This window comes from Sorex fumeus, unplaced genomic scaffold (assembly GCF_029834395.1).
Source record: "Sorex fumeus unplaced genomic scaffold, SorFum_2.1 ptg000054l, whole genome shotgun sequence".
NCBI lineage: Eukaryota > Metazoa > Chordata > Mammalia > Eulipotyphla > Soricidae > Sorex > Sorex fumeus.
In genome coordinates, this window is record NW_026606111.1 from 2,879,719 (window position 1) to 2,905,021 (window position 25,303).

A 25,303-nucleotide genomic window follows, 5' to 3' on the forward strand; every position below is an offset into this window, starting at 1 on the left:
AAAAGAACACTGGGAAGGTTGTACTGTATTATTCATCAACAAACCCCAGGAAGAAAAAGCCTTGCAGAGACACATGTAAGAGGGTGAGCGACCATTCTCAATGCAAAAGGCCCCAAGTTATGTAATCTGGGTACTATACTGGAATAATTAAAACCTTTGGTAGTTTTGTGTCTTTCTCTTTACCCCAAGAAAAGTTACACAGACTGTGATAAGAGGGCAAGACCAGACTGGGCTGTGCTGGAGACAGTACCAGGGTGAATGCTTTGCATTTGGTCAACCCTGGCTCCATCAGTTGGCAGGAAATGATCACTCTCTCTGGGAGAAGCCACTTGTTATATTCTTTTGGCTTTAAGTGATCCAAAGCAGCCTTGCAACCCCTAGCTTTGGGGACAGGAACCCCGAGCCCTGGCTGGTTGGTACAGGTCAGGGGACATGGTGCAGTGGCAGCCCTCCTCACCACCATGCTAGAAATTGCCTGCCATGACCTTTGTCTGCCACTTTCCACCCTGACATGCATCCCTTGAATGTGCAGTGTTTGTTCCTCTGTGGCACGTGCCCATATTGCCCATCAGAAATGCACGGACATTGCCCTGAAATTACAGTCCATTCAGACTGTTAGGGCCTGTTCAAATTTGTTTGCTGGCCAGTGAAGCCTCTGGTTCCTGTTTAGTTCTTCTGAAGTCCTTGGCTGACAGCAAATATATCAAGTTGGCATTTGTTAAGACATTCCATTTCATTTTACTTTATTTTAAAGGCTTTTTGGGTCACAGCTGGCGGTGCACAGGGATTACTCCTGGCTGTTCACTCAGAATAGCACAGTGGTAGGGCGTTTGCCTTGTACACAGCCAGCACAGCTGAGCCGGGTTTGATTCTTCTGCCCCTCTTGGAGAGCCTGGCAAGCTACCAAGAGTATCTCACCCGCACGGCAAAGCCTGGCAAGTTACCCGTGACGTATTCAATATGCCAAACACAGTAACAACAAGTCTCAAGCAAATTGATGAACAATGGGAGGACAGTGCTACAGTGCTACATTCACTCAGGAATCAGTCCTGTGGTGCTCAGGGGACGATATGGGTGCTGGTAATCCAACCTGGGTCGGCCGCGTGCAAGGCAAATGCCCTCCCTGCTGTAATTATCACTCCACCCCCAGACATTCCATTTTATTCCATTCAAAACTTGTAAAAAGGTCAAATCGTAGTTTGTCAAGAGCAACAGAAATGTGGACCGGCAGAAGGTGGCAGACACTGCACGTTGGGAAGAGGACAAGGCACTGGGGGCTGGGGAAGCCTGGTGCTTTGTCATGGAGGTTATGGCCTCTCTGGCCAACTAAGCCAGGCAAAGAAAGTATCCAGCCGTCAGGCTGCAACAGCTGAAACCGGGAGAAAACATTTGTTTTGTGGAGATGATTTACACTCACTACTATGGGAGACTGTTTGTTATTTTTATTTATTTTTGTTTTTTTGGGGGGTCACACTCAGCAGTGCTCAGGGGCTATTCCTGGCTCTGTGCTCTAGAGTGTCTCTTTGAGGTACCCAGGGACTCGCACTGTGTGGTGCCAAGGATTTGAACAGGAGTTGAAGGAATGGGAGGCAAGCACTGTAATCAGCAGTATCTCTTCGGCCTTGGGAAGCTGCTTTTGATTTTGATTGGTTTACCGTTGCTTCTCTGCTTGCCTGTCAGTCCTCCAGGTGGCTAGAATCTATTTTTCATACACATTTGCTTCTAACTACAGTTCAGGGATCTGAAATCTTTGGAATCCCCTGGGAATACAGGGGACAAAGATATCTATTGTGGGGTAGCTTGGAAGTACTGGAGGCAGGTGGGTGCCAGGAAGACTGGCACAGTGGCTGGAGGCATGGAACTCTCATCTCACAACCACATAACGGTGCCTGACTTTGCCACCCATGTGACCGGGCTTGGGCAGTGCCCAGGCAAGACTGGTGCCTAGAGAGGCACAGATACTTCCTGCTACCTGTCTTCTGCTGCATATCTCCTCCTCCAGCTGCCTCCAGTTCTGCCTTCTGTATTTGGTGATTTTTCATGGCATAGGCTCCCTGGGGTGGGGAGTGGGGGGTGGGGTGGGGGTGGGGCATGTCTCAGCACAAAGGCCTGACCTTGGACATACTCCCCAGAAAGTTCACCACAGCCCTGCACGGCTGGACAAGTTTCTCTGGCTCATGGCTTAGGGTCCTGAGCCTTGGAAGACACCTGTCAGGATCTGTGGCAGCAAGGCTGACTTACAGCGCCCCCTAACAGCTCTTGGAAGCTTGGAAAGGTCTGACCTTCCTCAGCTCAAGAAGCTTCTGTCACCAGCAAGGGCAGGAGAGTATATTCTGGGAGCTGGGCTTGTCCTGGAAATGGCCAGCAGGCGGGCCTTGAGCATTTACATGGGTGTGACCTGAGGAAGGGGGTGAGGTGCTCACTGGACAGGCACCGAGGATGCAAGGGACCCAGAATAAGATCCACACATTCTGCCTGGGAAGACCAGAGGCACAGGACAGGAATAGCGCTTAAAGGGGAAGGGGTGATGAGGGTCCACAAGGGTGTCCAGACATGGCCCCAGGCCCCCGAACCTGGGTCAGCACTCCAGGGGGGGAGGTCAGGCTCAGATGGATCTGGGCTCTATGTCCCTGAGCTCAGACTATGTGACTATCCCTCAGTTCCTGTTTGCAACAAGTCAGCTGCCATGGCCCTTTGGCATCCATATACATTTACCAGCATGTTCTAAGGGTGTCCATGTGATGACTATGACCATCAGGCAAACTGGAATGAAGGGGATGGAGAGGCACATCCACTCTGACTCGCGAGGGTTTGCAGAAAAGCTTACACATGCCCAGTGGGGCAAGGACTCCCCAAAAGGATCTGAGGGTGTCCTGAGATCCTGCAGAGTATTGTCAGAAGAAACACAGCCCCAAGGGATGCCCAGCACACAGCCAGCACGCTTGTTGCTGAAAGAATGGAGACCAAGAGACTGGACATGTCTGTAGACAGGCAGTGTCGGGAAACGGCTAACACGAAAAAAAGAAAGGAGAGCATGGAATCAACAAAGCAGCCTAAAACATGGACAGAAATGTCTATGCGGTCTGGACTGAAGCCAAGCAGTAGTCTCAGGAAACAGCTCTATAAATGTATGGTGACCATGACATAGGAATCGGAAATACCTATAAAAATGGAGGTTGGATGGAGTACTCAGAAATCACCACTATAAACACGGGGTAATCACAGATAAAGAACTCAGGAATCACCATTATAAATGCAGGTTGAGAGGAGACGAGGAATCAGGAATAACTATAAATTCAGGGTGACCATAGAAATATGACTAAGAAAACACCACTATAAATGCACAGTAGAACTAGAAGTATGAGCCAGAGACCACGACGAGAAACCAAAGAGCTGGGAGGACATCAAACCACACTGGACACAAAAAAGCCAGACATGAAGAAATCAAATGAAAACTAAAAGTGGATTTATGTAAGTTAGGACAGAGACAAAAAGAGAAGCCCCGAGTCGGGGTCGCGCACGCAGCGCTCCATCAGTTGCAGGTACGTGAGGTTCTCGTGCGTGTTGGGGTCGAAGAAGCCCTTGGTGTCGTCGCCCGGGTCCGCCAGCACGCGGCTCATCTCCTCGTCGAAGTAGCCGCGTTGGTAGGCCACGTCCACGGGCACGCGGTGGCTGTGCACGGGGTCCACGATGCCGCCCGTGGCGATCTGGGCCTCCAGCAGGCGGATGCCGTGGTCGTGCACGATCAGCTCCTTCTTCATGGCCTGGAAGAGGGAGATCTGCTCGCCGGTGTAGGGGTCGGTGTAGCCGGTGACGGCGCGCTCGGCCGACAGCAGCTTGTCTCGGATCTCGCCGCCCACCACGCCCGCGGCCACGGCCTCCTCCACCGACAGCCGGCGGTCGTGCACGGGGTCGATGATGAAGCCGGTGGCGGCCTGGGCCTCCAGCAGCACCAGGGCCGTGCCCGGCCGCAGGACGCCCTTCCACATGGCCTGGTAGATGCTCATCTTCTCCTGCTGCCCGGGCCGGTCCCTGGAGGGCACCAGCACGCCCGCGATGCAGCTCTCGCCCTCCAGGTAGCGCCGCACCGAGTCCATCTCGGTCACCTCCCGCAGGCTCTTGGTGCCCTGGGCCAGGCCGCGCAGGGTGTCCGCGTCCAGGATGCCCGACTTGCCCAGCTGGCTGGCGGACACCTGGTGCCGCAGGCCGCGGAAGCGCACCTGGCTCAGCCTCTCCTCGGCCTCCTCGATGAGCTGCGTGAGGACGGCTTCCAGGGCGGGCAGGGCCAGGGCTCCGGCCGCGTGCTGGGCCAGCAGCTCTTCGCGGCGCGCCTGGCTCACATAGGAGGACCACAGGACGTCCCACAGCGCCACCGCCTGCCCCTGGAACTGCCCGACGCTCACTTGCATGGTGGCGGCACGCAGGGCCTGCTCCTGTTGGCGCCGGGCGGCATTAGCGTCACTGGCATCGGCACCGGCATCACCGCCGCTGTCGGCCCGGGAGGCGTCCGGGTCGCCGTTGGTGTGTGCCTCGGGACCGCGGGGGGCCACTTCGGGCCGGAGGTGGTCCCCGGCCGCCTCCTCCGCGCACCGGGCCCGGGCCCGCTCCTCGGCCTCCTCGGCCTCCTCGATGATGGTGGTCAGCCGGCGCGTGAGCGCGGACAGGCCCAGGCTCCCCGCCCCGAACTGGGCCAGCAGCTGCTCCCGCGTGGGCCCGCTCAGGTAGCCGGACGCCAGCACATCCCACACGGGCACCACCGGCCCGCGCAGCCGGCCCACCCTCACCTCCATGGTGGCGGCGCGAAGCGACTCGCGGAGGTCCGCCGGGGCCGGGCGCCCCTCCTCGGCCCGGGCCAGCTGCGAGACCAGGGAGGCCCCCACGTCCTGCACGCTGAGGCTGCCCGCTCCCAAGCCCCGGAGCAGTTCCTGCCGCAGGTCCTCGGACACCTCTCGGTAGAAGAGGAGCTCCCACACCGACAGGCTCTGGCCCCGCAGGGAGCCCGCGCCCACGGCCACGCGCGCCTGGCGCAGGGCGGCGCGCAGCTCCTCGCTCAGCTGGTGCAGGGCCGAGCGCGGGCCGGCCAGCTGCAGCATGTACAGCCCCGTGTCGGGGTCGCGCACGCAGCGCCGCAGCAGCTGCAGGTACGTGAGGTTCTCGTGCGTGTTGGGGTCGAAGAAGCCCTTGGTGTCGTCGCCCGGGTCCGCCAGCACGCGGCTCATCTCCTCGTCGAAGTAGCCGCGCTGGTAGGCCACGTCCACGGGCACGCGGTGGCTGTGCACGGGGTCCACGATGCCGCCCGTGGCGATCTGGGCCTCCAGCAGGCGGATGCCGTGGTCGTGCACGATCAGCTCCTTCTTCATGGCCTGGAAGAGGGAGATCTGCTCGCCGGTGTAGGGGTCGGTGTAGCCGGTGACGGCGCGCTCGGCCGACAGCAGCTTGTCTCGGATCTCGCCGCCCACCACGCCCGCGGCCACGGCCTCCTCCACCGACAGCCGGCGGTCGTGCACGGGGTCGATGATGAAGCCGGTGGCGGCCTGGGCCTCCAGCAGCACCAGGGCCGTGCCCGGCCGCAGGACGCCCTTCCACATGGCCTGGTAGATGCTCATCTTCTCCTGCTGCCCGGGCCGGTCCCTGGAGGGCACCAGCACGCCCGCGATGCAGCTCTCGCCCTCCAGGTAGCGCCGCACCGAGTCCATCTCGGTCACCTCCCGCAGGCTCTTGGTGCCCTGGGCCAGGCCGCGCAGGGTGTCCGCGTCCAGGATGCCCGACTTGCCCAGCTGGCTGGCGGACACCTGGTGCCGCAGGCCGCGGAAGCGCACCTGGCTCAGCCTCTCCTCGGCCTCCTCGATGAGCTGCGTGAGGACGGCTTCCAGGGCGGGCAGGGCCAGGGCTCCGGCCGCGTGCTGGGCCAGCAGCTCTTCGCGGCGCGCCGGGCTCACATAGGAGGACCACAGGACGTCCCACAGCGCCACCGCCTGCCCCTGGAACTGCCCGACGCTCACTTGCATGGTGGCGGCACGCAGGGCCTGCTCCTGTTGGCGCCGGGCGGCATTAGCGTCACTGGCATCGGCACCGGCATCACCGCCGCTGTCGGCCCGGGAGGCGTCCGGGTCGCCGTTGGTGTGTGCCTCGGGACCGCGGGGGGCCACTTCGGGCCGGAGGTGGTCCCCGGCCGCCTCCTCCGCGCACCGGGCCCGGGCCCGCTCCTCGGCCTCCTCGGCCTCCTCGATGATGGTGGTCAGCCGGCGCGTGAGCGCGGACAGGCCCAGGCTCCCCGCCCCGAACTGGGCCAGCAGCTGCTCCCGCGTGGGCCCGCTCAGGTAGCCGGACGCCAGCACGTCCCACACGGGCACCACCGGCCCGCGCAGCCGGCCCACCCTCACCTCCATGGTGGCGGCGCGAAGCGACTCGCGGAGGTCCGCCGGGGCCGGGCGCCCCTCCTCGGCCCGGGCCAGCTGCGAGACCAGGGAGGCCCCCACGTCCTGCACGCTGAGGCTGCCCGCTCCCAAGCCCCGGAGCAGTTCCTGCCGCAGGTCCTCGGACACCTCTCGGTAGAAGAGGAGCTCCCACACCGACAGGCTCTGGCCCCGCAGGGAGCCCGCGCCCACGGCCACGCGCGCCTGGCGCAGGGCGGCGCGCAGCTCCTCGCTCAGCTGGTGCAGGGCCGAGCGCGGGCCGGCCAGCTGCAGCATGTACAGCCCCGTGTCGGGGTCGCGCACGCAGCGCCGCAGCAGCTGCAGGTACGTGAGGTTCTCGTGCGTGTTGGGGTCGAAGAAGCCCTTGGTGTCGTCGCCCGGGTCCGCCAGCACGCGGCTCATCTCCTCGTCGAAGTAGCCGCGCTGGTAGGCCACGTCCACGGGCACGCGGTGGCTGTGCACGGGGTCCACGATGCCGCCCGTGGCGATCTGGGCCTCCAGCAGGCGGATGCCGTGGTCGTGCACGATCAGCTCCTTCTTCATGGCCTGGAAGAGGGAGATCTGCTCGCCGGTGTAGGGGTCGGTGTAGCCGGTGACGGCGCGCTCGGCCGACAGCAGCTTGTCTCGGATCTCGCCGCCCACCACGCCCGCGGCCACGGCCTCCTCCACCGACAGCCGGCGGTCGTGCACGGGGTCGATGATGAAGCCGGTGGCGGCCTGGGCCTCCAGCAGCACCAGGGCCGTGCCCGGCCGCAGGACGCCCTTCCACATGGCCTGGTAGATGCTCATCTTCTCCTGCTGCCCGGGCCGGTCCCTGGAGGGCACCAGCACGCCCGCGATGCAGCTCTCGCCCTCCAGGTAGCGCCGCACCGAGTCCATCTCGGTCACCTCCCGCAGGCTCTTGGTGCCCTGGGCCAGGCCGCGCAGGGTGTCCGCGTCCAGGATGCCCGACTTGCCCAGCTGGCTGGCGGACACCTGGTGCCGCAGGCCGCGGAAGCGCACCTGGCTCAGCCTCTCCTCGGCCTCCTCGATGAGCTGCGTGAGGACGGCTTCCAGGGCGGGCAGGGCCAGGGCTCCGGCCGCGTGCTGGGCCAGCAGCTCTTCGCGGCGCGCCGGGCTCACATAGGAGGACCACAGGACGTCCCACAGCGCCACCGCCTGCCCCTGGAACTGCCCGACGCTCACTTGCATGGTGGCGGCACGCAGGGCCTGCTCCTGTTGGCGCCGGGCGGCATTAGCGTCACTGGCATCGGCACCGGCATCACCGCCGCTGTCGGCCCGGGAGGCGTCCGGGTCGCCGTTGGTGTGTGCCTCGGGACCGCGGGGGGCCACTTCGGGCCGGAGGTGGTCCCCGGCCGCCTCCTCCGCGCACCGGGCCCGGGCCCGCTCCTCGGCCTCCTCGGCCTCCTCGATGATGGTGGTCAGCCGGCGCGTGAGCGCGGACAGGCCCAGGCTCCCCGCCCCGAACTGGGCCAGCAGCTGCTCCCGCGTGGGCCCGCTCAGGTAGCCGGACGCCAGCACGTCCCACACGGGCACCACCGGCCCGCGCAGCCGGCCCACCCTCACCTCCATGGTGGCGGCGCGAAGCGACTCGCGGAGGTCCGCCGGGGCCGGGCGCCCCTCCTCGGCCCGGGCCAGCTGCGAGACCAGGGAGGCCCCCACGTCCTGCACGCTGAGGCTGCCCGCTCCCAAGCCCCGGAGCAGTTCCTGCCGCAGGTCCTCGGACACCTCTCGGTAGAAGAGGAGCTCCCACACCGACAGGCTCTGGCCCCGCAGGGAGCCCGCGCCCACGGCCACGCGCGCCTGGCGCAGGGCGGCGCGCAGCTCCTCGCTCAGCTGGTGCAGGGCCGAGCGCGGGCCGGCCAGCTGCAGCATGTACAGCCCCGTGTCGGGGTCGCGCACGCAGCGCCGCAGCAGCTGCAGGTACGTGAGGTTCTCGTGCGTGTTGGGGTCGAAGAAGCCCTTGGTGTCGTCGCCCGGGTCCGCCAGCACGCGGCTCATCTCCTCGTCGAAGTAGCCGCGCTGGTAGGCCACGTCCACGGGCACGCGGTGGCTGTGCACGGGGTCCACGATGCCGCCCGTGGCGATCTGGGCCTCCAGCAGGCGGATGCCGTGGTCGTGCACGATCAGCTCCTTCTTCATGGCCTGGAAGAGGGAGATCTGCTCGCCGGTGTAGGGGTCGGTGTAGCCGGTGACGGCGCGCTCGGCCGACAGCAGCTTGTCTCGGATCTCGCCGCCCACCACGCCCGCGGCCACGGCCTCCTCCACCGACAGCCGGCGGTCGTGCACGGGGTCGATGATGAAGCCGGTGGCGGCCTGGGCCTCCAGCAGCACCAGGGCCGTGCCCGGCCGCAGGACGCCCTTCCACATGGCCTGGTAGATGCTCATCTTCTCCTGCTGCCCGGGCCGGTCCCTGGAGGGCACCAGCACGCCCGCGATGCAGCTCTCGCCCTCCAGGTAGCGCCGCACCGAGTCCATCTCGGTCACCTCCCGCAGGCTCTTGGTGCCCTGGGCCAGGCCGCGCAGGGTGTCCGCGTCCAGGATGCCCGACTTGCCCAGCTGGCTGGCGGACACCTGGTGCCGCAGGCCGCGGAAGCGCACCTGGCTCAGCCTCTCCTCGGCCTCCTCGATGAGCTGCGTGAGGACGGCTTCCAGGGCGGGCAGGGCCAGGGCTCCGGCCGCGTGCTGGGCCAGCAGCTCTTCGCGGCGCGCCGGGCTCACATAGGAGGACCACAGGACGTCCCACAGCGCCACCGCCTGCCCCTGGAACTGCCCGACGCTCACTTGCATGGTGGCGGCACGCAGGGCCTGCTCCTGTTGGCGCCGGGCGGCATTAGCGTCACTGGCATCGGCACCGGCATCACCGCCGCTGTCGGCCCGGGAGGCGTCCGGGTCGCCGTTGGTGTGTGCCTCGGGACCGCGGGGGGCCACTTCGGGCCGGAGGTGGTCCCCGGCCGCCTCCTCCGCGCACCGGGCCCGGGCCCGCTCCTCGGCCTCCTCGGCCTCCTCGATGATGGTGGTCAGCCGGCGCGTGAGCGCGGACAGGCCCAGGCTCCCCGCCCCGAACTGGGCCAGCAGCTGCTCCCGCGTGGGCCCGCTCAGGTAGCCGGACGCCAGCACGTCCCACACGGGCACCACCGGCCCGCGCAGCCGGCCCACCCTCACCTCCATGGTGGCGGCGCGAAGCGACTCGCGGAGGTCCGCCGGGGCCGGGCGCCCCTCCTCGGCCCGGGCCAGCTGCGAGACCAGGGAGGCCCCCACGTCCTGCACGCTGAGGCTGCCCGCTCCCAAGCCCCGGAGCAGTTCCTGCCGCAGATCCTCGGACACCTCTCGGTAGAAGAGGAGCTCCCACACCGACAGGCTCTGGCCCCGCAGGGAGCCCGCGCCCACGGCCACGCGCGCCTGGCGCAGGGCGGCGCGCAGCTCCTCGCTCAGCTGGTGCAGGGCCGAGCGCGGGCCGGCCAGCTGCAGCATGTACAGCCCCGTGTCGGGGTCGCGCACGCAGCGCCGCAGCAGCTGCAGGTACGTGAGGTTCTCGTGCGTGTTGGGGTCGAAGAAGCCCTTGGTGTCGTCGCCCGGGTCCGCCAGCACGCGGCTCATCTCCTCGTCGAAGTAGCCGCGCTGGTAGGCCACGTCCACGGGCACGCGGTGGCTGTGCACGGGGTCCACGATGCCGCCCGTGGCGATCTGGGCCTCCAGCAGGCGGATGCCGTGGTCGTGCACGATCAGCTCCTTCTTCATGGCCTGGAAGAGGGAGATCTGCTCGCCGGTGTAGGGGTCGGTGTAGCCGGTGACGGCGCGCTCGGCCGACAGCAGCTTGTCTCGGATCTCGCCGCCCACCACGCCCGCGGCCACGGCCTCCTCCACCGACAGCCGGCGGTCGTGCACGGGGTCGATGATGAAGCCGGTGGCGGCCTGGGCCTCCAGCAGCACCAGGGCCGTGCCCGGCCGCAGGACGCCCTTCCACATGGCCTGGTAGATGCTCATCTTCTCCTGCTGCCCGGGCCGGTCCCTGGAGGGCACCAGCACGCCCGCGATGCAGCTCTCGCCCTCCAGGTAGCGCCGCACCGAGTCCATCTCGGTCACCTCCCGCAGGCTCTTGGTGCCCTGGGCCAGGCCGCGCAGGGTGTCCGCGTCCAGGATGCCCGACTTGCCCAGCTGGCTGGCGGACACCTGGTGCCGCAGGCCGCGGAAGCGCACCTGGCTCAGCCTCTCCTCGGCCTCCTCGATGAGCTGCGTGAGGACGGCTTCCAGGGCGGGCAGGGCCAGGGCTCCGGCCGCGTGCTGGGCCAGCAGCTCTTCGCGGCGCGCCGGGCTCACATAGGAGGACCACAGGACGTCCCACAGCGCCACCGCCTGCCCCTGGAACTGCCCGACGCTCACTTGCATGGTGGCGGCACGCAGGGCCTGCTCCTGTTGGCGCCGGGCGGCATTAGCGTCACTGGCATCGGCACCGGCATCACCGCCGCTGTCGGCCCGGGAGGCGTCCGGGTCGCCGTTGGTGTGTGCCTCGGGACCGCGGGGGGCCACTTCGGGCCGGAGGTGGTCCCCGGCCGCCTCCTCCGCGCACCGGGCCCGGGCCCGCTCCTCGGCCTCCTCGGCCTCCTCGATGATGGTGGTCAGCCGGCGCGTGAGCGCGGACAGGCCCAGGCTCCCCGCCCCGAACTGGGCCAGCAGCTGCTCCCGCGTGGGCCCGCTCAGGTAGCCGGACGCCAGCACGTCCCACACGGGCACCACCGGCCCGCGCAGCCGGCCCACCCTCACCTCCATGGTGGCGGCGCGAAGCGACTCGCGGAGGTCCGCCGGGGCCGGGCGCCCCTCCTCGGCCCGGGCCAGCTGCGAGACCAGGGAGGCCCCCACGTCCTGCACGCTGAGGCTGCCCGCTCCCAAGCCCCGGAGCAGTTCCTGCCGCAGATCCTCGGACACCTCTCGGTAGAAGAGGAGCTCCCACACCGACAGGCTCTGGCCCCGCAGGGAGCCCGCGCCCACGGCCACGCGCGCCTGGCGCAGGGCGGCGCGCAGCTCCTCGCTCAGCTGGTGCAGGGCCGAGCGCGGGCCGGCCAGCTGCAGCATGTACAGCCCCGTGTCGGGGTCGCGCACGCAGCGCCGCAGCAGCTGCAGGTACGTGAGGTTCTCGTGCGTGTTGGGGTCGAAGAAGCCCTTGGTGTCGTCGCCCGGGTCCGCCAGCACGCGGCTCATCTCCTCGTCGAAGTAGCCGCGCTGGTAGGCCACGTCCACGGGCACGCGGTGGCTGTGCACGGGGTCCACGATGCCGCCCGTGGCGATCTGGGCCTCCAGCAGGCGGATGCCGTGGTCGTGCACGATCAGCTCCTTCTTCATGGCCTGGAAGAGGGAGATCTGCTCGCCGGTGTAGGGGTCGGTGTAGCCGGTGACGGCGCGCTCGGCCGACAGCAGCTTGTCTCGGATCTCGCCGCCCACCACGCCCGCGGCCACGGCCTCCTCCACCGACAGCCGGCGGTCGTGCACGGGGTCGATGATGAAGCCGGTGGCGGCCTGGGCCTCCAGCAGCACCAGGGCCGTGCCCGGCCGCAGGACGCCCTTCCACATGGCCTGGTAGATGCTCATCTTCTCCTGCTGCCCGGGCCGGTCCCTGGAGGGCACCAGCACGCCCGCGATGCAGCTCTCGCCCTCCAGGTAGCGCCGCACCGAGTCCATCTCGGTCACCTCCCGCAGGCTCTTGGTGCCCTGGGCCAGGCCGCGCAGGGTGTCCGCGTCCAGGATGCCCGACTTGCCCAGCTGGCTGGCGGACACCTGGTGCCGCAGGCCGCGGAAGCGCACCTGGCTCAGCCTCTCCTCGGCCTCCTCGATGAGCTGCGTGAGGACGGCTTCCAGGGCGGGCAGGGCCAGGGCTCCGGCCGCGTGCTGGGCCAGCAGCTCTTCGCGGCGCGCCGGGCTCACATAGGAGGACCACAGGACGTCCCACAGCGCCACCGCCTGCCCCTGGAACTGCCCGACGCTCACTTGCATGGTGGCGGCACGCAGGGCCTGCTCCTGTTGGCGCCGGGCGGCATTAGCGTCACTGGCATCGGCACCGGCATCACCGCCGCTGTCGGCCCGGGAGGCGTCCGGGTCGCCGTTGGTGTGTGCCTCGGGACCGCGGGGGGCCACTTCGGGCCGGAGGTGGTCCCCGGCCGCCTCCTCCGCGCACCGGGACCGGGCCCGCTCCTCGGCCTCCTCGGCCTCCTCGATGATGGTGGTCAGCCGGCGCGTGAGCGCGGACAGGCCCAGGCTCCCCGCCCCGAACTGGGCCAGCAGCTGCTCCCGCGTGGGCCCGCTCAGGTAGCCGGACGCCAGCACGTCCCACACGGGCACCACCGGCCCGCGCAGCCGGCCCACCCTCACCTCCATGGTGGCGGCGCGAAGCGACTCGCGGAGGTCCGCCGGGGCCGGGCGCCCCTCCTCGGCCCGGGCCAGCTGCGAGACCAGGGAGGCCCCCACGTCCTGCACGCTGAGGCTGCCCGCTCCCAAGCCCCGGAGCAGTTCCTGCCGCAGGTCCTCGGACACCTCTCGGTAGAAGAGGAGCTCCCACACCGACAGGCTCTGGCCCCGCAGGGAGCCCGCGCCCACGGCCACGCGCGCCTGGCGCAGGGCGGCGCGCAGCTCCTCGCTCAGCTGGTGCAGGGCCGAGCGCGGGCCGGCCAGCTGCAGCATGTACAGCCCCGTGTCGGGGTCGCGCACGCAGCGCCGCAGCAGCTGCAGGTACGTGAGGTTCTCGTGCGTGTTGGGGTCGAAGAAGCCCTTGGTGTCGTCGCCCGGGTCCGCCAGCACGCGGCTCATCTCCTCGTCGAAGTAGCCGCGCTGGTAGGCCACGTCCACGGGCACGCGGTGGCTGTGCACGGGGTCCACGATGCCGCCCGTGGCGATCTGGGCCTCCAGCAGGCGGATGCCGTGGTCGTGCACGATCAGCTCCTTCTTCATGGCCTGGAAGAGGGAGATCTGCTCGCCGGTGTAGGGGTCGGTGTAGCCGGTGACGGCGCGCTCGGCCGACAGCAGCTTGTCTCGGATCTCGCCGCCCACCACGCCCGCGGCCACGGCCTCCTCCACCGACAGCCGGCGGTCGTGCACGGGGTCGATGATGAAGCCGGTGGCGGCCTGGGCCTCCAGCAGCACCAGGGCCGTGCCCGGCCGCAGGACGCCCTTCCACATGGCCTGGTAGATGCTCATCTTCTCCTGCTGCCCGGGCCGGTCCCTGGAGGGCACCAGCACGCCCGCGATGCAGCTCTCGCCCTCCAGGTAGCGCCGCACCGAGTCCATCTCGGTCACCTCCCGCAGGCTCTTGGTGCCCTGGGCCAGGCCGCGCAGGGTGTCCGCGTCCAGGATGCCCGACTTGCCCAGCTGGCTGGCGGACACCTGGTGCCGCAGGCCGCGGAAGCGCACCTGGCTCAGCCTCTCCTCGGCCTCCTCGATGAGCTGCGTGAGGACGGCTTCCAGGGCGGGCAGGGCCAGGGCTCCGGCCGCGTGCTGGGCCAGCAGCTCTTCGCGGCGCGCCGGGCTCACATAGGAGGACCACAGGACGTCCCACAGCGCCACCGCCTGCCCCTGGAACTGCCCGACGCTCACTTGCATGGTGGCGGCACGCAGGGCCTGCTCCTGTTGGCGCCGGGCGGCATTAGCGTCACTGGCATCGGCACCGGCATCACCGCCGCTGTCGGCCCGGGAGGCGTCCGGGTCGCCGTTGGTGTGTGCCTCGGGACCGCGGGGGGCCACTTCGGGCCGGAGGTGGTCCCCGGCCGCCTCCTCCGCGCACCGGGCCCGGGCCCGCTCCTCGGCCTCCTCGGCCTCCTCGATGATGGTGGTCAGCCGGCGCGTGAGCGCGGACAGGCCCAGGCTCCCCGCCCCGAACTGGGCCAGCAGCTGCTCCCGCGTGGGCCCGCTCAGGTAGCCGGACGCCAGCACGTCCCACACGGGCACCACCGGCCCGCGCAGCCGGCCCACCCTCACCTCCATGGTGGCGGCGCGAAGCGACTCGCGGAGGTCCGCCGGGGCCGGGCGCCCCTCCTCGGCCCGGGCCAGCTGCGAGACCAGGGAGGCCCCCACGTCCTGCACGCTGAGGCTGCCCGCTCCCAAGCCCCGGAGCAGTTCCTGCCGCAGGTCCTCGGACACCTCTCGGTAGAAGAGGAGCTCCCACACCGACAGGCTCTGGCCCCGCAGGGAGCCCGCGCCCACGGCCACGCGCGCCTGGCGCAGGGCGGCGCGCAGCTCCTCGCTCAGCTGGTGCAGGGCCGAGCGCGGGCCGGCCAGCTGCAGCATGTACAGCCCCGTGTCGGGGTCGCGCACGCAGCGCCGCAGCAGCTGCAGGTACGTGAGGTTCTCGTGCGTGTTGGGGTCGAAGAAGCCCTTGGTGTCGTCGCCCGGGTCCGCCAGCACGCGGCTCATCTCCTCGTCGAAGTAGCCGCGCTGGTAGGCCACGTCCACGGGCACGCGGTGGCTGTGCACGGGGTCCACGATGCCGCCCGTGGCGATCTGGGCCTCCAGCAGGCGGATGCCGTGGTCGTGCACGATCAGCTCCTTCTTCATGGCCTGGAAGAGGGAGATCTGCTCGCCGGTGTAGGGGTCGGTGTAGCCGGTGACGGCGCGCTCGGCCGACAGCAGCTTGTCTCGGATCTCGCCGCCCACCACGCCCGCGGCCACGGCCTCCTCCACCGACAGCCGGCGGTCGTGCACGGGGTCGATGATGAAGCCGGTGGCGGCCTGGGCCTCCAGCAGCACCAGGGCCGTGCCCGGCCGCAGGACGCCCTTCCACATGGCCTGGTAGATGCTCATCTTCTCCTGCTGCCCGGGCCGGTCCCTGGAGGGCACCAGCACGCCCGCGATGCAGCTCTCGCCCTCCAGGTAGCGCCGCACCGAGTCCATCTCGGTCACCTCCCGCAGGCTCTTGGTGCCCTGGGCCAGGCCGCGCAGGGTGTCCGCGTCCAGGATGCCCGACTTGCCCAGCTGGCTGGCGGACACCTGGTGCCGCAGGCCGCGGAAGCGCACCTGGCTCAGCCTCTCCTCGGCCTCCTCGATGAGCTGCGTGAGGACGGCTTCCAGGGCGGGCAGGGCCAGGGCTCCGGCCGCGTGCTGGGCCAGCAGCTCTTCGCGGCGCGCCTGGCTCACATAGGAGGACCACAGGACGTCCCACAGCGCCACCGCCTGCCCCTGGAACTGCCCGACGCTCACTTGCATGGTGGCGGCACGCAGGGCCTGCTCCTGTTGGCGCCGGGCGGCATTAGCGTCACTGGCATCGGCACCGGCATCACCGCCGCTGTCGGCCCGGGAGGCGTCCGGGTCGCCGTTGGTGTGTGCCTCGGGACCGCGGGGGGCCACTTCGGGCCGGAGGTGGTCCCCGGCCGCCTCCTCCGCGCACCGGGCCCGGGCCCGCTCCTCGGCCTCCTCGGCCTCCTCGATGATGGTGGTCAGCCGGCGCGTGAGCGCGGACAGGCCCAGGCTCCCCGCCCCGAACTGGGCCAGCAGCTGCTCCCGCGTGGGCCCGCTCAGGTAGCCGGACGCCAGCACGTCCCACACGGGCACCACCGGCCCGCGCAGCCGGCCCACCCTCACCTCCATGGTGGCGGCGCGAAGCGACTCGCGGAGGTCCGCCGGGGCCGGGCGCCCCTCCTCGGCCCGGGCCAGCTGCGAGACCAGGGAGGCCCCCACGTCCTGCACGCTGAGGCTGCCCGCTCCCAAGCCCCGGAGCAGTTCCTGCCGCAGGTCCTCGGACACCTCTCGGTAGAAGAGGAGCTCCCACACCGACAGGCTCTGGCCCCGCAGGGAGCCCGCGCCCACGGCCACGCGCGCCTGGCGCAGGGCGGCGCGCAGCTCCTCGCTCAGCTGGTGCAGGGCCGAGCGCGGGCCGGCCAGCTGCAGCATGTACAGCCCCGTGTCGGGGTCGCGCACGCAGCGCCGCAGCAGCTGCAGGTACGTGAGGTTCTCGTGCGTGTTGGGGTCGAAGAAGCCCTTGGTGTCGTCGCCCGGGTCCGCCAGCACGCGGCTCATCTCCTCGTCGAAGTAGCCGCGTTGGTAGGCCACGTCCACGGGCACGCGGTGGCTGTGCACGGGGTCCACGATGCCGCCCGTGGCGATCTGGGCCTCCAGCAGGCGGATGCCGTGGTCGTGCACGATCAGCTCCTTCTTCATGGCCTGGAAGAGGGAGATCTGCTCGCCGGTGTAGGGGTCGGTGTAGCCGGTGACGGCGCGCTCGGCCGACAGCAGCTTGTCTCGGATCTCGCCGCCCACCACGCCCGCGGCCACGGCCTCCTCCACCGACAGCCGGCGGTCGTGCACGGGGTCGATGATGAAGCCGGTGGCGGCCTGGGCCTCCAGCAGCACCAGGGCCGTGCCCGGCCGCAGGACGCCCTTCCACATGGCCTGGTAGATGCTCATCTTCTCCTGCTGCCCGGGCCGGTCCCTGGAGGGCACCAGCACGCCCGCGATGCAGCTCTCGCCCTCCAGGTAGCGTTGAACTCCTTTCTCTTTCTGTACATCCTGCACCGTACAGCTGCCTTGGTCCAGTGCCTGGAGCACATCTTTGGAGATGATTCCTGACTGGCAGAGTTCTGCGGCGGTGACCTGCTTGCGGAGACCTCGGAACCACGGTGTCTTGTTCCTCTTCTCCCTGTCTTCAATCATCGTATATATTACCTGCACCACTTTTGTTAGGGCGTTTTTCGTGTCTTCTTTGTACTGCCTCACCAGCTCAATCTTTTCCTTCTCCGTCACATACTCTGAGTTCAGCAGCTCCCACACAGACGGCCTCTGGCCCCGGTACCTCCCCACCTGCACATCCACATGCTCAGCCTCCAGTGCCCTTCTGGTCGCCTCATCAATGTACATGCTGTCCTCCGCCCCTGGGTCGAGTGGCAGCAGTATCCATCCTGTTTTCTCATCCCGGTGGCACTTCTCTTGCATCTCCTGATAGGTGACCTTCTGCTGCGTGTTGGGGTCTAGAAAGCGTTTCTTCATGTGTCTTTTATCAGCCACCAGCATGTACGTGTCCTGGCTCAGACAGCCACGTCTGTAGGCCGTATCCAGTGGTAGCCGGTGGTGGTTCCAGGGGTCCAGTGCACCCCCCGTGGCCACCTGCACCTCCAGCAGCCTGAGTGCATCCTCCCTCTTGATCAGCTTCTTTTGCATGGCCTGCAGCAGGGAAAGCCTGTCTCCTGTGGCTGGGTCCTCAAAGCCCTGGGCCGCTTTTCCTGCATTCAGGAGTCTCTCTCGCAGCTCCTCATCCACCAGGCCCTTCGCCACAGCCTCATCCACAGACAGTTTCTGTTGGCTGTGGGGGTCCAGCAGGAAGCCTGTGGCTGCCTGAGCCTCCAGCATCTGGACCGCCAGCCCTGCGGGGATGAGTCCTTTCCTGCAGGCCTCACAGAAGCTTAACACCTCCTGGGTGGAGGGGACCATCACCCCAGCAATGCAGCCGCTGCCTTCCAGATAGGTCTTCACCTGGGCCTGCTGGCTGAGGTCCTGCTGCTCATTGGTCCCCGCATGCAGGGCATCCAGGGCCTTCTTATCGATGATCCCTGAGTTGAAGAGCTGGGCAGCAGTCACCTCCCCACCTGTGCCTGCCACCTTGATGACACTGCTCTTCCTTTCTGTTTCCTCTATGGTCGCCACGATGGTCTCGAGCAGCTGCTCCAGGCTCAGTCTCTGGGCTCTGTAGTCCCAAGCGAGCCCTCGCTTCCGCTCCTCGGTGAAGTACGGAGAGGACAGCAGTTCCCAGATGGACACTGTCTGCTGGGCGAACCTGCCCACATGGACTGTTGTGTGTGCCGCCTGCAGCGCCTGCCTGGTGGCGTCATCAATATATATGTATTCTTCTCCCTTCTTCACCACCTGCAGCAGGAACAGCCCTGTGTCGGGGTCGCGCACACAGCGCTCCAGCAGCTGCAGGTACGTGAGGTTCTCGTGCGTGTTGGGGTCGAAGAAGCCCTTGGTGTCGTCGCCCGGGTCCGCCAGCACGCGGCTCATCTCCTCGTCGAAGTAACCGCGCTGGTAGGCCACGTCCACGGGCACACGGTGGCTGTGCACGGGGTCAATGATGCCGCCCGTGGCGATCTGGGCCTCCAGCAGGCGGATGCCATGGTCACGCACAATCAGCTCCTTCTTCATGGCCTGGAAGAGGGAGATCTGCTCGCCGGTGTAGGGGTCAGTGTAGCCGGTGACGGCGCGCTCGGCCGACAGCAGCTTCTGGTAGGTCTCCTTCCCAAACAGCCCTTGGGCAAAGGCATCCTGCACGGTGAGCCTGCGGTTGTGCACAGGGTCAATGAGAAAACCAGTGGCGGCTTGGGCCTCCAGCAGCACCAGGGCTGTGCCCGGCCGCAGGAGGTGCCTCTGCAGGGCCTCTGAGATGCTCATCTTCTCCTGGGTGCTCTGCACAATGACGCCAGCGATGAAATTGCAGCCCTCCAGGAAGCGCTTCACACTGTCCATCTCTGTCACCTCCTGCACGGTTTTCATCCCTCGACTCAGCTCGTCTAGCGTCTTCTTGTCAATCAGCTGAGACTGAAAAAGGTCATGGGCTGACACCTGCTTCCGGAGGCCTTTGAAGGTGGTCTGCACTGGGTGGCTGTCAGCTGCCTCCACCAGGGCTATGAGGGCATTGCCAGCCTGCCGCAGCGCTGTAGCCCTGCCTGACTGGCAGAGCGCTGCCAGCTCCCGCCGCTTACTGGGCGCCACATACTCTGAGTGCAGCAGGTCCCAGAGAGATACACTGTGCCCCTGGAACCGGCCTGCGCTGACCGGCACCTTCATTGCCCTCAGCGCCACTGCTGTGTGCTCATCCACCTCCAGGGCCGTGTCCTCCGCCAGCGACAGCAGTCTCAGACCTGTGGTGTTGTCCAGGACACAACGCTCCCTGAGCTGCTGGTACGTCAGCATGTCCCGGGTGTTGGGGTCGAAGAAGAACTTGCTGTCTTCTTTCCCCGAGGTCAGAGTCTGGCTCGTGGGCCCATCCAGGAAGCCAAGTCTGCAGGCTGCCTCCTGGGTCAATCGTACCCCGTGGATGGGGTCCATCACTCCCCCGGTGGCCAGCTGCACCTGCAGGAGGGGGAGGCCCTCGCTCCGGGACACAAGCCCCTTCTCCACAGCCTGCCACAGCGAGAGGGGGGCCCCTGAAATAGGGTCCACATACCCAGACACAGCTCTCTCAGTCTGCTGGAGCTGCTCGCCAAGCTGTCCGCTCACCAGGCCAGCCCTGACTGCACCTTCCACAGAGAGCCTCTGGTTGGTCAGAGGATTAACAAGGGCACCTGCTGCCACCTGGGCCTCCAGCAGTCTGCGGCCGAGGCCCTCGGGCAAGAGACCATTCCTTATGGCCTGGGCGATGGTCACTTTGGTCCCCGAGGGCTGTAGCAGCACCCCTGCCACGCAGCCCGTGCCCAACAGACTCGCCTTCACCTCGGGCAGCTCAGCAACCTCCTCAGGGGCCTGCCTGCCCTCTGCCAGCCCTGCCAGAGTGTCCTGGGTGATGATGCCAGCATCCAGCAGCCAGACAGCAGGCACCGGGCCCCGTGGGCCAGGCACTGTGACACGGGCCCGTGCCAGGAGCTCTGCTGCCTGTACCCACTTGCGCACAGTGTCCTGTAGCTGCTCCACGCTGCTCTTGCCCACCCTAAACTCCTCCAGAAATGCCCTGCGCTGCTCCTCAGTGAAGTGTCCAGAGCTCAGCAGCTCCCAGAGCGATGTACCATCCTCAGCGGCTGGTGTGGCCTGCAGGGCGGCCTGCACCTGCTGGTCCGTGGGCAGTGTGGGTGTGGCCTCTGACACAGGCAGGAGCTGCAGGCCCGAGGTCTCATCCCTCACACACTGTTGCAAGAGGTGAGCGTAGCTGGTATAACCCCGACCATCCAGCGTGGGGAAGGTCTCAGCAGAGCTGCGCAGAGCCACGTCCATCTCTGGGTCAATGTAGCCCCTCTGGATAGCCAGGGGTGTGGGGAGGTGGTGGTGGCCAGTAGGGTCAATGACCCCGCCTGTGGCCACCTGGGCCTCCAGGAGGCGGGCAGCCTGCTCCTTGGGGATAAGACCCTTCTTCATGGCCTGAAACAGGGACACCTGCTTCTCTGAGAAGGGGTCTCTGAGTCCCGTAACGGCATCTTCAGCCCACTGCAGCTGGCCATACAGTTCAGGCCCCACCAGCTCCCTGCGCACTGCCTCCTGCACAGACAGGCCATTGGGACTGTGGGGGTCCAGCAGACCCCCGGTGGCTGCCTGGGCCTCCAAGAGTGCCAGGGCGACACTGGGACCCAGAACCTTCTGCTTCATAGCCTGGTACAGGTTAAGCTGCCGGTTGGAGGGCTGCAGGAGTACCCCCGCCACAGCACCCAATCCCCGCAGGTACCTGCGGACAGTCTCCTTGTGCATCAGGGCTTCGGGGCTGACCGCCCCAGCCAGGACCTGCTCCAGGAGCTCCTGGTCGATGATGTGGGCCTCTAATAGCTGGTAGACAGTGACCTGGCCCCGCAGTGTAGGGATCCTGATGTCCGCCCACCTGCCCATCTCTCTCTCCAGCTGCTGTGCCAGCTGTTGTAGTGAGATCTGGTGCCGCCGGAAACTCTGCAGCAGCTGCCGGCGTCGGCTCTCACTAAAGTACTCTGAGTTGACCAGCTCCCACGCGGATACCCGCTGGTTCCGGAACCGCCCATGCTTCACTTGCACCAGCAGGTTCTGGAAGGCCTGACGGGTAGCACTGTCCACCAGCTGGGGCTGGGCAGTACCTAGAGGGAGCAGGAACAGCCCCGTGTCAGGGTCCTGCACGCAGCGCTCCAGCAGCTGCAGGTATGTGAGGTTCTCATGCGTGTTGGGGTCGAAGAAGCCCTTGGTGTCGTCGCCCGGGTCCGCCAGCACGCGGCTCATCTCTTCATCAAAGTAGCCACGCTGGTAGGCCACGTCCACGGGCACGCGGTGGCTGTGCACGGGGTCCACGATGCCGCCCGTGGCGATCTGGGCCTCCAGCAGGCGGATGCCGTGGTCGTGCACGATCAGCTCCTTCTTCATGGCCTGGAAGAGGGAGATCTGCTCACCGGTGTAGGGGTCGGTATAGCCAGTGACGGCGCGCTCAGCTGACAGTAGCTTCGAGAACACATCAGGCCCGACCACGCCTGCCCGTAGCGCCTCATCCACAGAGAAACGCCTGTTTGCTTTTGGGTCGATGATGAAGCCGGTGGCGGCCTGGGCCTCCAGCAGAATAAGGGCAGTTCCTGGCCGCAGGATGCCCTTCTTGCGGGCCTCATAGATGCTGAGGCGCTCCTGGGAGCCAGGTAACAGCAGGCCAGCGATGCAGCCCGTGCCCTGCAGGTACCTGTGCACTGAGTCCAGGCTGCCTATGTCCTGTGCTGTGGCCTGGCCACGTTCCAGCTGCTCATACATGTCTTGGCCAATGATCTCCGCCTGCAGCAGCTCTTTGGGGGTCACTGCCACCCGCAGTCCGGGGAAGGTGACTCTCGTGGTGGCAGCAGCCTGTTCTATGGTGGTCCTGAGTGTGGTGGCCAGCCCCTCCATGGACAGAATCCCTTCCTTGTATTGCTGGGCCAGCACTGCCCTCTGTGGCGTTGGGATGGCCTCAAAGAAGAGCAGCTCCCAGAGTGACACACACTGTCCCTGGAACTTGCCTGCGGGGATGGTGGCCTTGGCTGAAAGCAAGGCCTGCCGGGTGCTGTGCTCAATGAATGGAGGTCCCGGGGGCTCATTTCCCAGGGTCCCCCCTGAGAGGGGCAGGAAGGCCAGGCCCGTCTCGGGGTCAGTGACACTGTGGGTCAGGAGCTGCCTGTAGCTCAGGCTCTCTTGGGTGCTGGGGTCCAGAAAGCCGGAAGCCTGAGAGAGAAGCTCACGTGTCTCCTCATCCAGGCAGCCGAAGCGCATGGCGGCCTTCAGGGGCAGCCGGAGCCTGCGGTCAGGGCACATCAGACCGCCCGTGGCCAGCTGCGCATCCAGAAGCCGCAGCGCCAGGGGCTTGGCCACTAGCTCCTTCTTCATGGCCTGAAAAAGCGGAACACGAGCGCCACTGAAGGGGTCATGGTATCCAGTCACTGCCTCCTCTGCCACCAGGAGCTGCCTGTGGAGCTCTGGGCCAACCAGGCCTGCTCGCACGGCCTCCGCCACACTCAGTCGCTGGCCGCTGGCCGGGTCCACCAGTGTACAGGTGGCCGCCTGGGCCTCCAGGAGCCAGAGAGCTGCACCTGTGGGGAGCAGGCGCTCAGCCACTGCCTGGGAGAAGCTTTTCTTCTGGCCAGCAGGCAGCAGCACAACCCCTGCCAAGCCCCCAGATCCCTGCAGGAAGCACCGGACCTCGGCTCGGTTGCCCACCTCTGTTGCGGTCAACCTGCCCTCCTGCAGGCCCCGGGCTATCTCCTCATCTATGACTTCGGCCTCCAGAAGCTCAGTCAGGCTCACTGACCCACTCAGGGTGCGGAAAGTGATCTTGAGGGGCAGCAGGGCCAGCCCTGAGCGGGAGTCCCGCACGCACCTGCCCAGGAGCTCAGGGTAGGGCAGCGGCTCCAGGCTGTTGGGGTCAAGGAAGCCTGGAGCCTCCTGGCCAGGCTTACCCGACAGCAGACCCTGCCACGTGCCCTGGTCCAGAAGGCCCTGTTGGCAGGCCAGCTCTGGGACTACACGGATGCTCTGGACGGGGTCCACCAGGCCCCCAGTGGCCAGTTGGGCCTGCAGCCAACCCTTCCCCAGAGCAGGGTCCACCACCTCCTTCCCAATGGCCTGGAACAGGGCCAGCTTCTCGCCTCCGTAGGGGTCAGGGTAGCCAGTGACGGCACGCTCAGCAACTAGCAGCTTCTCCTTCAGCTCCAGGCCCACCAGACCCTGCCTCAGAGCCTCAGCCACGGTGAGCAGCCGGCCCTGGGTGGGCTCCACCAGGCCCCCGGTAGCTGCCTGGGCCTCCAGCAGAGCCAGCCCCAGCCCAGCAGGCAAGAGGTTCTGCTTCATGGCGGCATAGACGCCCAGGACCTGGCCGGAAGCCTCCACATACACCCCTGCAATGCTCCTGGCATGCTCCGCCACAGCCCGGGGCTCTGCTCCTGGCACAGTCTTCGTGGCTGGGGGGATGAGGGCTGGCTCCGTGCTGCTGCAGACAGGTGAGTCCAGAGGAGAGGCTGTGTGGCCGTTCATGGTAGCAGGCACCCGAAGATCCTCGCTCTGCGCACTTCCTACAGGGCACAGGAGGCTACAATCAGGGACCCCCAAGGCCAGACTCTGTCCCGTCTCCAGGCCACTGGCTCCTGAGACCCTAGCTGCCCAACAGGATGCAGGAGCAGCCCAGGGCAGCAAGGCGCTTCTTGTGGAATGGGGGCAGCTCTTTCCTCCTGCACCCGACGCAGTCTGGAATTCTCAAACTGCACCAGGAGCCTGGGCCCTGGAGCGCCAACCTTGGATCTCTCCCGCTCCTTAAAGCTCCCGGTATGCGGTCCCGTCCACATGGCTGCATGGCCCCAGGCCTCCCACTGCTCCACACACCCTAAGGTCCCTTACCCTGGGACCTGTGTCCAGCTCCACTGGCTCAGGTGCTCTCTGTGCCCACACCCTCTTAGCCCAGACACCAAACGGGCGCTAGGGGGGTCCCAGCAGGGCCAGCCCCCATTCAGCTGTCTTAGAGTCTCACAAAACCCCTACCCCTTGACCACTGCGCAAACCCACTGACCCCTACTCACAACTGCTCATACCAGGTCTTCCTGCCCACCTGCCCACACCCAGACTCCCTGCCCACCTGTCCACACCCAGTTCTCCTGCCCACCTGTCCACACCCAGTCCTCCTGCCAACCTGCCCACACCCAGTCTCCCTGCCCACCTGTCCACACCCAATCTCCCTGCCCACCTGCCCACACTCAGTCTCCCTGCTCACACCTGCCCACATCCAGTTTCCCTGCCCACCTGCCCACACCCAGACAACCTGCCCACCAGCCCACACCCAGTCTTCCTGCTCACACCTGTTCACAACCAGTCTCCCTGCTCACACCTGCCCACACCCAGTCTCCCTGCCCCCCTGCCCACACCCAGTCTCCTTGACCACCTGCCCACACCCAGTCCTCCTAACCTCCTGCCCACACCCAGTCTCCCTGGACACCTGCCCACACCCAGTCCTCCTGCTCACACCTGTTCACAACCAGTCTCCCTGCTCACACCTGCCCACACCCAGTCTTCCTGCTCACACCTGTTCACAACCAGTCTCCCTGCTCACACCTGCCCACACCCAGTCTCCCTGCCCCCCTGCCCACACCCAGTCTCCTTGACCACCTGCCCACACCCAGTCCTCCTGACCTCCTGCCCACACCCAGTCTCCCTGGCCACCTGTCCACACTCAGTCCTCCTGCTCACACCTGTTCACACCCAGTGTCCCTGCCCACCTGCTCACATCTGCTGTTCTCAGTCCGTGCCCTGCTTTGATGGTTCTAACGTGTCCCAGACATAAAGTCCCAGTCCCAGCACCCATGGGCAAGGCTTAACTGGAGTTGGAGTTGGGGGCTGCGGGAGCTGGCAGTGGCCTGGTGGGTCCCAGGGCCGGGGCAGTCTGGTCCCAAGTCAGGAATCTGTGTTTCCTCCTGCACCCTGCTCCTGGCCAACACTGCACTGCACCCACATACATCCCAGCTCCCCTGGCTCCTATGTTCTCTCCCCATGCCTCACAACCTACCCAGTAAGTGTGGACTCAGGCTTGTGCCCTGCTGCACGCCCAGGCCCCCAGCAGTGCCACTGGCCAGACTGGCATTCAGGCTCTTCAAGAATCATCTCAACCAGGTCCCCTCTTCGGTGCTACGGGGCTCAGGCCCTGGGCTCCATTGAGGGCCACTGTGAGCCCTCACCACTGAGTGGTGCCTGCTAACACCCTCTGGAACAGATGTGGGACCTCCCCAGAGGCCCCCGTGAGAGCCCGGCTGGCACCCGGG

General features: G+C 66.5%; 1 protein-coding gene across 1 annotated transcript; it reads right to left on the reverse strand.

Moving 5' to 3' along the window:
• Window positions 1-3,455: 3,455 nt before the first annotated feature.
• EPPK1 (epiplakin 1) lies at window positions 3,456-23,531 on the reverse strand. Its single transcript, XM_056125419.1, has one exon. The coding sequence runs from the start codon at window positions 23,529-23,531 to the stop codon at window positions 3,477-3,479; it is 20,055 nt and encodes a 6,684-aa protein (XP_055981394.1). The 3' UTR covers window positions 3,456-3,476.
• Between the last annotated feature and the right edge of the window lie 1,772 nt (window positions 23,532-25,303).

Coding starts and splice junctions, on each gene's coding strand:
- EPPK1 (XM_056125419.1), bottom strand. CDS start 23,531: ATGAACGGCCACACAGCCTCTCCTCTGGACTCACCTGTCTGCAGCAGC.